The sequence below is a fragment of the Protomyctophum bolini genome (genome assembly GCF_963924005.1).
Source record: "Protomyctophum bolini genome assembly, chromosome: 20".
NCBI classification, from domain to species: domain Eukaryota; kingdom Metazoa; phylum Chordata; class Actinopteri; order Myctophiformes; family Myctophidae; genus Protomyctophum; species Protomyctophum bolini.
The window spans coordinates 8930330-8942751 of record NC_137881.1 but is presented as its reverse complement, the minus strand read 5'-3'; the positions used below and the strand labels follow the sequence as shown (position 1 = coordinate 8942751).

The window sequence follows — 12422 nt, the reverse complement described above, 5'->3', positions numbered from 1 at the left end:
TGAAACTGCCAGGCAGGAGGCCCAGAGGAAGACCAAAGAGGACATGAAGTTAGTCTTTAACTATAGTGAGTCTATAATATCCAAGTCTTATTTTGTAATCAGATGTACGTTAAATAAACAAAAAAATCTCACTAATTCTGTAAACCAGTAAGACGCCCTGAGGGTGAGAAGCGAGCACGCATCCGCCTGGGTGACGGCAGACTTCCGGGGCGTTTTGGCATGGGGGGTCAGATCAACATATGGAATGAATTCTGTACTGGCCATATATGGAGCGTGTCTTGAGTCTACAGGATTTGATGAGGTCAGATCCACATAATCGAATGTCAGAACAGGTCAGCTCCATATATGGAGATCTAAGGGTGGCAGCGGGGCAGTGTCTTGACTAGTGTACATCGAAGAGGAAGGACGGGTGGGGAAGTATCAACATATGGATTGTATGGTTTGTGGTCAGATGTAGATTTGCTGGCTGGCTCCATATGCAGATCTAGGTGATGATGCAGTCTTCTCCATGAATGGCTATCCAGGATTTGGTGAGTCGATGGGTGGCTCTTCCAAGACAGATTTTGCACCTGTCCTCTAATGAGAGTGCAAAATCTGTCTTGGAAGAGCCACCCATCGACTAATCTAATATACGGCAACCTTCCCCGTGTTTCTTCAATAGTCAGATCCAAAAGAACACCGTTTTCCGGCCACTGCTACAGAGTTGACAATGAGGTTACATCTTCCCTGGAATCCTGCCTCAAAGCAGACCGGAAGTAGAAAACTGTCTGGTGTAATGGACTGACAACCATATAGGCCTATGGAGGGGTGACCTCACTGACCTGACTGACGGACAGACAGGTTTTCATAGTAATCTGCGACCTACGGCCGCAATAAACAAACAGCAGTGATTTTACGTTCGGACACTGATGTTGTTATAAAGCTGCTGACCAATTTCACCCTCATGCTGGAGGACGAAGGAGGCGAGGAGCCACCGAGACAAAAAGGTGAGTATAGGCCTGGCGACCTGGCCTATTGTATTTCTCGAATTTGGCTAAGAATGTCACCAGTCACCTATCTGGAGAATTTGAGTACTGAAAATACTTCAGAGCTAGATGGTCTAGATGTCGTCATAGGGGAGGTGACTGTAATTGGCTGTTGGTTATCAGTCACGACAACTTCACAAATTCCAGGAATTTCTAATATCTGTGTCTGTCCTTTGCACATCTCCTGCAACTGTAGACCTCTTTTTCAAGGACACCCTCAGCACAGCATATGAAACACAATACATAACGAACAAAACAAACATTTGAACCAGAGCATGTCACAGCTGCAAAAAAAGACATAGTTATTACATGAAACAGGTGTGTGTTTGTTTGTCTTGTATATCATGACTGTTTTTTAACAAGATTTGTTTAAGGAAAAAAAGAACATGAAACCGGTGTATATAGTCACTAGGCTATGTAAGAACATGAAACCGGTGTATATAGTCACTAGGCTATGTGGCCTCAAGATGTCTAAATGTCTCTATTGACATTGACACCAATCAAACCAGTTTCAGAGAGTCCTGAAGTTTGTTCCATTTATGTGCCATAGTAAATCTTTCCTTGTTCACTGTTCATACATGGACTCACTGGACTGGTATATCTAATGTGTGCCTGCCCTGCTGTGAACGTGTTGAATGTCCAGTGACTTTTGGATCTAAAAGCAAGGAAGATTACCACACAAGGTCTTATGAATACATAAAATAGAATGTTTCTCTCTAGGAACTGCAAGAGACGGCCAAACGACCCACTTTTTTAGTCATTACAGATTGAAAGGTCTACTAGCAAGAGAAAAACAAGACTTGTTTCTGTAGAAGAAACCAATCTGTCCTTCAAATCAATCGGGATGGGCGGTTCTCCAGAAACAGCCCGTTCTGAATGGCAGCTACACCCTGAATGTGCACAGCAGTAGTTCCCCAACTACAAGAAGCTTCACTGTGACATCTTTGAAACACAGCTATTAACTCTTAACTTCATTTAACAAAACTCTAGTTTTAGCCAATTATTTCACCTTTCATTGTCAATGGCAAATATGAGACGTGTGTGGACAAAAGCTGTATATAGGATAGGCTAGCGCCCCTTAAAAATTTAGTTTAGGGGTAAGGGGTGGTGCAAGACAGGACCCATAGTCTGTCAGTCACTCAGGGGCTGTCAGGTGTGCTGGGCTGGACCTCAGACAGGGAGAGTTCGCAGCAAACGTATTTCCTGTAGGCGGAGACGATATATCTGCAGTGTAAACTCGCAGGTCTTCTACTACATTGAATGGTAAAGTGACTGTAAAGTTAGTGTTAGTAAAAAGCAGATAAAAGAGTAACATTTGAGCAGACTAATATCAAAGATGCCCAGAACATCGCGATGAACCTGTGTAGTGGCAACATTCAACTTTGGAGAAAAACGGAATGTCAAAAAATACACCGCAGTGGCTGAGACCAGAGCCATAGAGTACGAAGCAGTGAGACGAAGCAGTGAAAGGTCCTGAAAGATAATAACGTCAGTCTTACCCAATACCCAATCTTTCGGTTGTATGTACAGTATGAACACAAGGCTGCTGTACTTTATACCTCATACTTTAAATGCTTAGTAAGCTCAGAAATAATAATTAATAATGATATTCAAAGAAAACATGTTAGTATCACTAAGGTTTTTATTTTATTTTAAGTATGGAAGTCCTTGGAGATTTCAATAACCCCAGGCAAGTGTTAATAGAAATGCATATTAAGCGCTGTTGAAGAGGAAAACGATAGTACCTGAACTTGAAATATATATAGGCTACAAGACAAAAACACAATCTTATTTCGGTCAACAGAGTCTTGGCATAAATTACATAAAAAATTAAATATGTACAGCTTAAAATAGTCATTTGTTCAGTGCATTCTCATCGAGCCCCATTTACCTCAAACAAATCATATGAGTACAATGAGACAATACAAAGTTAAAAGATTAAAGTTTGTTCATGTGCACAAATTTGCATTCCAGTGCCACACCTGTGTGCTAGTGATACTGCAGGGTTCCCCCAATACATTTTCCTCAAGGGCCATATTTTGACTAGGGTACCAGGCTGGGGGCCGAGTCGGCACACGCAAGGTCGATGTCTTGCCCTGAAATTTTATTTTCAGGGCAAGACCCCATTTGAAAAGGCTGCACAGTTTGACATGCATAGGCTACCCAGTGTACCCACTGACCCCCATTTAATGACAATTACATCTGGCCACAAGGGGGCCAAATGGCCTGCCTATTGGGGAACCCTGTTATACTGTAAGGACATTCTGAGAACTTCATCAACAATGCTGTAATAAAGAAGTTTGGTTAGAGTTACAAAGTAGTAAGAAACATTCAGCAGTTCATAATTAGAGGTTGTACGATATATCAGATTGACTGATAAATCAGGCCAAAGCCTCCAAATATGGCAGATTGCTATTTAAATTTGTTTTAAGTTTTAATTTTTAATTACCAAGCTATTCAGGCTCCCGGTGGATCATGACCATAAAACATTTGCTTGTGTCAAAACATATTTGAAAAAAAAAAAAAAAAAAAGACTACACAGAATCAAATGTTTTTATGGTCACGATTCACCAGGAGCCTAGCCCTGGATCATGGCTTGATTCCAGGCTTAAAATAATTTATATAAATCGTTTTTAGAATAAATGTATGGGTTTTCTGTGGCAAAACAAAAAGGCCACAACTGCTATGCCCCATTATAGATTTGATCCTTTTGACAGATGTGTACAAATATATGTGCATGTATACATATTTGTCAATACAAAAAAAGGCTCCCAGTTCCCTCCAAAATATTGGAATCGATATTGGCCCTGAAAAATCCATATCAGACGACCTCTACTCAAATGATCAATTCAATGCTATTGGTCCAACACATACTAGTCAAGGATATTACATTTTTGGTAGAATCTTTGATTGATAGCTTCTTCCCTACCGAGTGAAAGTGCTATAGCATAGCATAGCCGACATATTAACTCCTTTATTGGAGAGGCAGCAATCTTTGCTCAGCTCATAAGAAATAAACTGCTCTCATTTCGCCAGCATACAGTTTAAATGTCAACCCTGAGTTACAAGCTCTAAAAAGGCACTTCAAAACCGTTACTATAACATGGTAAAGTAAATAAAAACCGTAACACACAGTAAAATCATCAGTTAGTTTCTCCATTGACCATTGGTAACTTGGAGAGTACACTCTCAGAGTTGAATTAACCACTTGAACCACAAGCCTGTTCTGGGGTGAGCATTTTGACAAGTTGATGTAGAGAACAATACTAGCAGACCTAGAGTAGTAGAGCCCTGGAAGAGCAACGGATTAGAGTGAAAATCAACCGATAATTCCCAGTAGGTTACTTATCAAGCCGATCTTATCGGTCTACTGCACATGCTAGGAGCCTACTGAAAACGACATGCCTCCTCAAACCCTAACCTAAACATAACCGCAAGCACGTAGCAGTGCAGTCTCAACCTTAACGCATGTTGGCCAACCTTAATCCGGTCATTTTGGTCTACTGCCTACTGAGAAACGACAAGCCTCCTCAAACCCTAACCTAAACATAACTGCAAGCACGCAGCAGCAGCGGCGGCGGTCCCAACCTTAATCGTTGTTTTCGTTTATCAATGCCAATCGCAGCCAGTAGGCTTCCAGACTACATGCAGTAGGTCGATAAGCTCGGCTTGATAAGTAACCTACTGGGAATTATCGGTTGAATCCATTCGAAGCGGGTGCGGAGAGCCCTGTCAACTACGTATGTAGGGTTTAAGTGGTTAACATGGACCAGCTTACTATGCACACTGGCTGAGGTGTCTTCTTAAGAAGGATGCCTTCCAGTTCAAAAAGCTCCACGTGTTAGTCTATGCTACGCCCATGGCGTACAGAGAAGGCTACAAGTCTGTGATACAGAGCGCCCAGGAGAATAATACCTCCCAGCACCATCCCACATATGAGACTGAAGGCCCACCGTGGCCCCAGGACGGTGTACACCTGGGAGACAAAGACCGGGCCCAGTGTCCTCGCCCCGCTGCCAGAGGCCGTCAGCCAGCCCATGTATACACCCTGCACACACATAAAACATACCAAAAAAATTATTGTCAGAATTTGTCACAGTACTGCTGTGTAAACACAACTAAACAAAACAGGTGGTTTAAAATTAGTATTACTTTCACATATTTAAAAATGTTAAATTATATAAAATTTAAATTAATTTAAATTCAAACCGTCAATAAAAGTGTGTGTGTGTGTGTGTGTGTGTACACCAGTAAACCGCTACATTATGAATACCAGCGAGTCAAAAATGGATGATGAATTCAATCTAAACTTTTAGTAACACATATATTCCATAAAAGGTGTTTTAGGATTTATGCTGGTAGTTAGGTTAATGATCGAATATATCTCTATTAAATCATAAAAACGAAGAAATAAATAAATAAAAATGCTTTAGTCATCTTGAGAAATTACTTGGCATTCAAATCCCTAATACGACGGCAGAGTAGCCTCAACTTTATGGTACTGTGACATTCTGTAGGTTCAGCTAACGGAATGCCGTCGTCCCCTTTCAGTTAATCAAAAGGTTTCCTGAGCATACACAGTACATAATCCTTCGGCCATACAGTTCACAGTACACATTATGTGAGATAGGGTGCTAGTGCGCTTCGCTGCTTCACTTTCCTTTTCTTCCACTCCCACTGTACATAATAGTGTTTTAATAGATTTTTTCTGTGAGGATATTGAATTTTGTTATTGTTCATGTCATGCATGTACTATATTTACATGGTGGCCATTTCACAGAATAATAATATAAAGTATTTACACATTCAACTGTATTCGATTGGGTTTTTTTTTTACCTGAGGTGTGGGTCCAAGGATTTTCGAGTATAGGGTGTAAGACATGACATTACAGGCTGGGTATCCCACCCCAATGAGGACATCAGAGGTAATGTACTGGGCCAGGTGGAGTGCAGGGATGTACTGACACCATGTCTGTTCCATTGGACAGCCCGTCGGCTCCAAAGAGCTGTTAGAGGCCACAGCAAGGTTCAAGGTTTGATTCACCACAGAGTTGTTCTTGAGGTCTGCATTTACAAAAGATAAGCATACAGAGAGTCAAGGTTGTGTTACTACGCTCAACACTTACGCAAAAAGCAAGGACAGCTGCAACATTCCAAAAGTCAGTGAATGAAGAAAGACCAAGGGATTCCTAAAAAAAAAAGCTTTGAATGCAAGGCTAGTTAATTATTGGAGATGTTTAAATCAAGTTCTAGTTGAGTAGAGTACAGTTCATAATGGTGCTTTTGCAGTCAACCAACTATTATTCTGCAAGCTGTAACTTTATTCCATGAAACTGTTGTAACACTTGAAACTAACTTTATTCCAGGAAGGAATACATTTTCCACACTTAAGTATGTATAATAAAAAAGGCAGAACTGCTCGCAAAACCAAGTGACTTTCAAATGGTGGCCGTGTATGTCAGTTGGTAGGAGTGCTCGCCTTTGAGTTGCAAGGTTCTGTGTTCAATCCCTGGCATCGCCATCTCAATGTATGTGTGGGAGACTAAAGGCTCATACATAGTCTGGATTTTCGGTGGTGACCACCGAACTACAACATGACGTCACGAGCCGCCAGGGAAGAGCAAACCACCGCCACCGCTCCAGCCCTTCTCTCTGTTTTTACTCACGACCGCTCAACGTTATTTCAGCTCCGGTGGTCAGCTCACCACCGGAGCGGTGGTCACCTCACCACCGAAAATCCAGACTATGAATAGGCCTTTAGACATAAATACTGGGACAGTAGCAGGTGATGTGTTGGTAGGTGTGGCGCTCGACCTCAGCAATCCACCTCCCTAGTGTAGCGCCTTGTGAAGGGGATAGATGTCCTCACTTAGAACGACAATAAGTGAGATTCTTAGTACGTAACTCAGCTTTACCACATAAGAACATGGATCAAATACCTGCCCACTGGATTGACCCTGATGAAGGCCCATGCTGGCCGAAACGCATTGGTCGTTGTTTTAACCCTTGTTGTTTTTTAATCATGAAATAAAGGGGTTTCAAGTAACTGCACAGAGCTGCCTCGGACCCCATTTAAAGTTTGCCACCTTATTACCTCCTTCCACATTGATTTTGACTCATTCAAGGTATAGAACTTTTAAAGAACTGTGTGCTGTATTATTTGAAACCCTCTCCAAAGAGCACCTTCTTCTTTTCTTTTTTTACCTGCCCACTGGATGTTAGGATAGTTGTTTCCCCATGGAAGTAGAATGAAGAAGCCACATAATACAATGACCAGGCCTCCCATCAACACAGGACGGTCTCCAATCCTGCAGGGAAGCAAATAATGCCCTTGATAATCCAACTCTCGGAAAGATGACCACATGTCACAATATCATTAATTTGTTTGCTCACATCTGGTGGAATAAAAAGTGAAAAAGATACCTTAGAGAGGCTACCTTTACAGCTAGAAACACCAGGATAGATTCAAATCCAATGCAGGAGATTATGATGCCATTGTACAACACAGCCTGTTTCCTTGTCCAGGAAAACATGTCCATGGACAGTGGAGTGGCGATTCTGGGGAAATATGAAAAACGTTTTAATTTTACAATTAAACCAGTGGGGTAAAAGACACACTTGGGCCAATTCTCAAGTGTGATTGCACAACCTGATTTGAAATACATACGTTTCAAAAACCGCAAAGATGAACATGATGATGAAGAAAAGCATATTTGAAGTTAGGACCGCTATCTGGTCAATGTCTCCTATGGTTTCTTGGCTAACATCAACTGTATCTGTAGGATAGGTGGATAGAGGAGAATGTAGTAATTATGAAGCAATGTAGTAATTATGAAGCAATGCACAACAGTTGAAATTACAGTATGGGATAATTCATTAAAAAGAGAAAAGGTAATCAAACTGAAACTAAAGAAGTGTAGAAACGGCCAGGACGTGCCTTCAGACATGTAGTTGATAGCTCGGAAGTGTCTGCCATGGTCATCCACTCGGTGCTCTCTGTTGAGAGGTCAGAAAGCATGATATTTGACTTCCAAAATAATAATAATAATAAAACGAAATAAATGGTTATTCACTGACTTTTGCAGGCCCTAACATTGAGTTCTGGGTAGAGTCCTACCTCAGCACCGTTAGAACCAACAGGATGTTGATGATACCAAGGGCAGCAGCCAGCAGTGCCGGGGCAGTGTACATGTTGAGCTGCAGGACAATTATCTTCACGGTGACACCCGTCTCACCAATGAATGACAGGCCTGCCTGCATAGCTGACATCATAAAACATACACAGTACAACTTCAACAACATACCTTTTGCCATTTGAACCATAGAGTATTAAAAGGATAGAGACTAAACTAGCGCGAAGCTCCGCCCCCTCCGCTATTCATGTCAGTGGAAGTTGCTCAGTGGCGTTTTGAAGCACCCGGAAGGCTGCCGGAAGTACCGTCTTTTCGCTGATTCAGCATTTCACTTCTGCATTTGGACACCAAATTTTGGTGTCCAAATGCGGAAGTGCACCCAGAGTGCACCTGGGCTTTACATTGGGCGCTCGGTTGCACGGGGTTTCCTCGTCAAGAATCCACGGGTCCGCCTGCAGTCCTTCCTCTTACCACTAGGGACCAGCGCTTCAACATTGGAGTGCCTAGCTGGCCCCTTGATTTGAACACTTTATTTGGCTGTGTGAGCCTGGTAAAAAAAAGAGCTCCAAGAGCAGACTGAATAAGAACAAGACAACCAAGAATAAACTATAGTCACTGATCTGTAACAAACTATGGTTTGATGGTATAGTTTGCCACCGCGACACCATCTTGATACTCCCCACTTAACGATAATGATGATTTCGATTTTTATTAAAAAAAGCTATCTATATACACACTTAAACATAATTCTAATAATCAGTTAGGTAAACCAAATACCCGTTATCTTGCTAGCTAACCTGACTAATACGTTAGATGGCAATACATAGTTATTAACAGATGGATAACCATCCTAAACATCATAGTGATCGTAAATATACATTTAATCACACCTTCTTCTAACATTGCCATCACTGTATTCTCACAGCCCCTTTGACCTGACCCGTCTGTGCCCGAGTGTGTGTGTGTGTGTGTGTGTGTGTATTCCCCTGTATGTATTCTCACAGGTCCTGTTGTCTGGCCAAGTCCTCCTAGCTGATCAATCTCTTTCACTGATGGCAGCAGTATTGGTCCGCTCAACACCACACTACATTTACCACAAATCCATACATTGCTTACACAACTGATTCCACTGATTAACACACTCTCACATGCCTATGAGCCAAGTCGTAACAGTATACCGCTTTACAAAATCCTTTTGTCATATCCTGCAAATGCAGCTTCAGTGTGTTTTGCAAGTATTTATTATGAGTGAATACAGTCTTCCATACCTGGCCCAAGAATGAAACCGAGGGCTTGACAGGCACTCATGTTTGCCATGGCACTGGTCCTCTCCTTCAATGACGTTGCTCCAGCAACATAGGACCTCACTACAGCCACATTGCCTGTAAAGACCAACACCAACAGCCATGTTAGGGCAACCATATCAATGGCTGCATCGTTATCTTCTTAGACTGTATTTTTGTTCTATTATGAAACCAAAAGGAGGGAGTGCCAGGTGCAAAGTGACAGTTTTCTGAAATACCTATATGTTTCTATATCAGTGGTGCTAAATATTTCATGTCAAGGACCCCAAAAGTTATATGCAGGCTAATAGGCCGCCGACCCCAATCTGAAAATATGTAGTCCAGGGACCCCCCCAGAAGCAAATATTTGAGTTAAAAACGTTCACTCTATAACAATATATATATATTCAAAGATTTGAGGCACATTTTCACGAATTTTCAAAAATAGCTAAAGTATAACATAATCCTTAAAACAGCAGCGTCTGTCTGCATCTCCCCTGTGTAATACCTGCTCCAAAGCCCACCAGCGCCCTGGCCATGAGCATGTGATACTTGTTTTCCGTGGTAGGCAGGTAGACGTAGCAGTAGTACATGTTGGCTGCTACATTGATGAAGATGGAGCAGGCCAGCGGCTCCCTACGTGGTCTGTGATTGGACCATAGGCCAAAAAGAGGCGACGCCAACATTTGGCCCAGACTATAGGCTGCTACCACCCAGCCAAGGAAACTGGCATTTGCAGTATCATCGATCTACAACAAAAAAACATTATTAGGCATGGATTACAGTACACACACACACACACACACACACACACTCAAAGTGTCCTTGACCAAGACTCTGAACCCCCAATTGCTCCCGATGTGCTGGTTGGTGCCTTGCATGGTTTCCTCTGCCATCAGTGTGTGAATGTAATGCACAATCTATGTAATGTGCCTTGGATAAAGGCGTTATAAAATGCACCATTTAAACACAGTATACTTAAGAACATTAAGAACAGTTCAGTCAGACAACTCACGAATAGATTTACCAATATTTATTACAGAATGAGTAATGAGTGTGCATATGATATTTGACTTGGCGTTCGGCTCTGCTGGATTTTCTCCCTGCTCTGCACGATTAAGCACCAACATAAAACATTAAGAGCAGGGAAATAGATATACAATAAACCCCCTATGCCGGGGTACAACCAGGAACCATAGTGAGCTTAAGTAGCCCACCCAATTGGTCAGCTGACTGCCACATCGGCGAATGACGTGTGGGACTTGCACACACTTATACGCCCACATAGCAATGCAGCATGTTTAACCCCTTGAGTATAGTATGCGCCTTTGAGCATGGCATGAACTCCCTCGAGTATGTCTGACTGAACCAACTCATATAAAACAATGACAAAAAAAGAACAGTTCCACCAAAGCCACTAGGCTAAATTAGCACAGACAGAGGCCAGAAATAGAAGTCTATCGTCTATAAATCAGTTGAACATAGTTCATTAGTCCCGACTCCCGCCATGTAAGAATCATTAGCTCAGATACTACGCCTTTATCTACTGTCACAAAAGCTCATCCTTGTACTACATGAACAACCAATATGTCTAATGACCATTTTAAATCTCTCTGCATTTTCATTGTTCATATTCACTTGGTCAGTTGATTCAAGTCCTGAACCGTAGGTCATAGTCACATTTTGTTCTGTTTTGGATTCCCTGGACCATTTATTTTCTATGCATTTCATTTCTATAATTGACGTCACGGTCAAGACCAAGGTGTTGGCCTTTTTGGCCTTTGTCTAGGCTATAATTATGAGGAAGTGGCTTACAAGGCACAGGGGCTACTGAAGTGAAAGAGGCAACAGTTTGTTGACTGTATCATGAGAACAAAGGCTGTTGATTTTGTCGTTGTTTAACCTGCTGAAGTTCAAACGAAGTTTCAGTTTAGTTTTTATTATATACACGTCTAAACTAGATCTCACTTTCAGTAACCAGCCCGTGGTGTCAGTTCAGGACTGACACTACAATGATAGAGATGTAACTCCCCATATAGGCAGCGGTAATTCATAGATTTTCCACCTTTTTGTGTTTTCTTCAAAAACACGCTTTTTACCAATACTCCGGAGTCATGACATTTTCAAACTTTTCAAGTTCATGGGGTAGATGATTAAACTGTCTTCATGTTCAATTCTTAGCGGTTCGATGTGCATAAGTGTTATCAGCAAACGGTGCACCACTGTAGGCATTGGAAATGTTTTGAGGGCTTACCTTTTGCAAAAACGGCCACAGTGATGTGATGACAATAGTGAAACCTAATGGGATATAAATAAAAAACGTATTAAGATGAGAATCATGCAGTACTACAACATGCCCATGTAGGCACACAATGCAATACATCATCTTTAACTTTTGTCTTTCAATGGGCTGGCACTGCCATCCGTCTCTAATATACTGCACTTGTGTGTGTGTGTGTGTGTGTGTGTGTGTGTGTGTGTGTGTTAAGAAAAATGGCATCCTCACCAACGCTGCTGAGGAACATGGTAAAATACATGACTCTGATAGACCTCCATCTACTTTTGTATTCGTCATCCTGGGACCCATCATCACTGGGTACAAGGGATCAGACAGAGAAGCAAGACGTGTGCATTTATTGATTCCCCAGGCAACAACAACACACACACACACACACACACACACACACACACACACACACACACACACACACACACACACACACACACACACACACACACACACACACACACACACACACACACACACACACACACACACACACACACACTAAACCTTGATGTGTGTACAATCAAGTGAATCAACAATCAATGTGTATAAAGCGTGCATTCATTCACCTGCTTGAATCATCTTTGAGCAGTGGCGTGCTCTCCTCAGAGTCGACCAGTTGAGACATTGCACCCGACATTGTTGCTGAAGGCATCGAGCCAAACAACCAACCAATGTCAAAGGTTTGCTGCGA

The 12422-nt window shown here is 42.0% G+C and overlaps 1 protein-coding gene across 2 annotated transcripts; it reads right to left on the bottom strand.

Moving 5' to 3' along the window:
* Positions 1-2669: 2669 nt before the first annotated feature.
* mfsd8 (major facilitator superfamily domain containing 8) lies at positions 2670-12416 on the bottom strand. Of its 2 annotated transcripts, XR_013965929.1 has the most exons (13): positions 12298-12416; positions 11948-12033; positions 11696-11739; positions 9950-10190; positions 9427-9540; positions 8143-8287; positions 7963-8021; positions 7693-7801; positions 7449-7583; positions 7230-7333; positions 5863-6089; positions 4796-5073; positions 2670-4525 (listed from the first exon to the last, which is right to left on the bottom strand). XR_013965929.1 is itself a non-coding variant. In XM_080791734.1 (12 exons), the coding sequence occupies exons 1-12, from the start codon at positions 12381-12383 to the stop codon at positions 4867-4869; spliced, it is 1557 nt and encodes a 518-aa protein (XP_080647860.1). In that variant the 5' UTR covers positions 12384-12416; the 3' UTR covers positions 2670-4866. The 2 variants fall into 2 exon arrangements, 1 of the variants encoding a protein (XP_080647860.1); XM_080791734.1 differs by having other exon boundaries at positions 2670-5073.
* Positions 12417-12422: the final 6 nt, after the last annotated feature.

What these genes read in the sequence shown, in the direction of transcription:
- mfsd8 (XM_080791734.1), bottom strand. Translation starts at nt 12,383, where the DNA reads ATGCCTTCAGCAACAATGTCGGGTGCAATGTCTCAACTGGTCGACTCT. An exon ending in TTGGTTCTAACGGTGCTGAG is followed by an intron (nt 8,022 to 8,142) that starts GTAGGACTCTAC and finishes ACCTCTCAACAG; the next exon opens with AGAGCACCGAGTGGATGACC. An exon ending in TATCAACTACATGTCTGAAG is followed by an intron (nt 7,802 to 7,962) that starts GCACGTCCTGGC and finishes CCTATCCTACAG; the next exon opens with ATACAGTTGATGTTAGCCAA.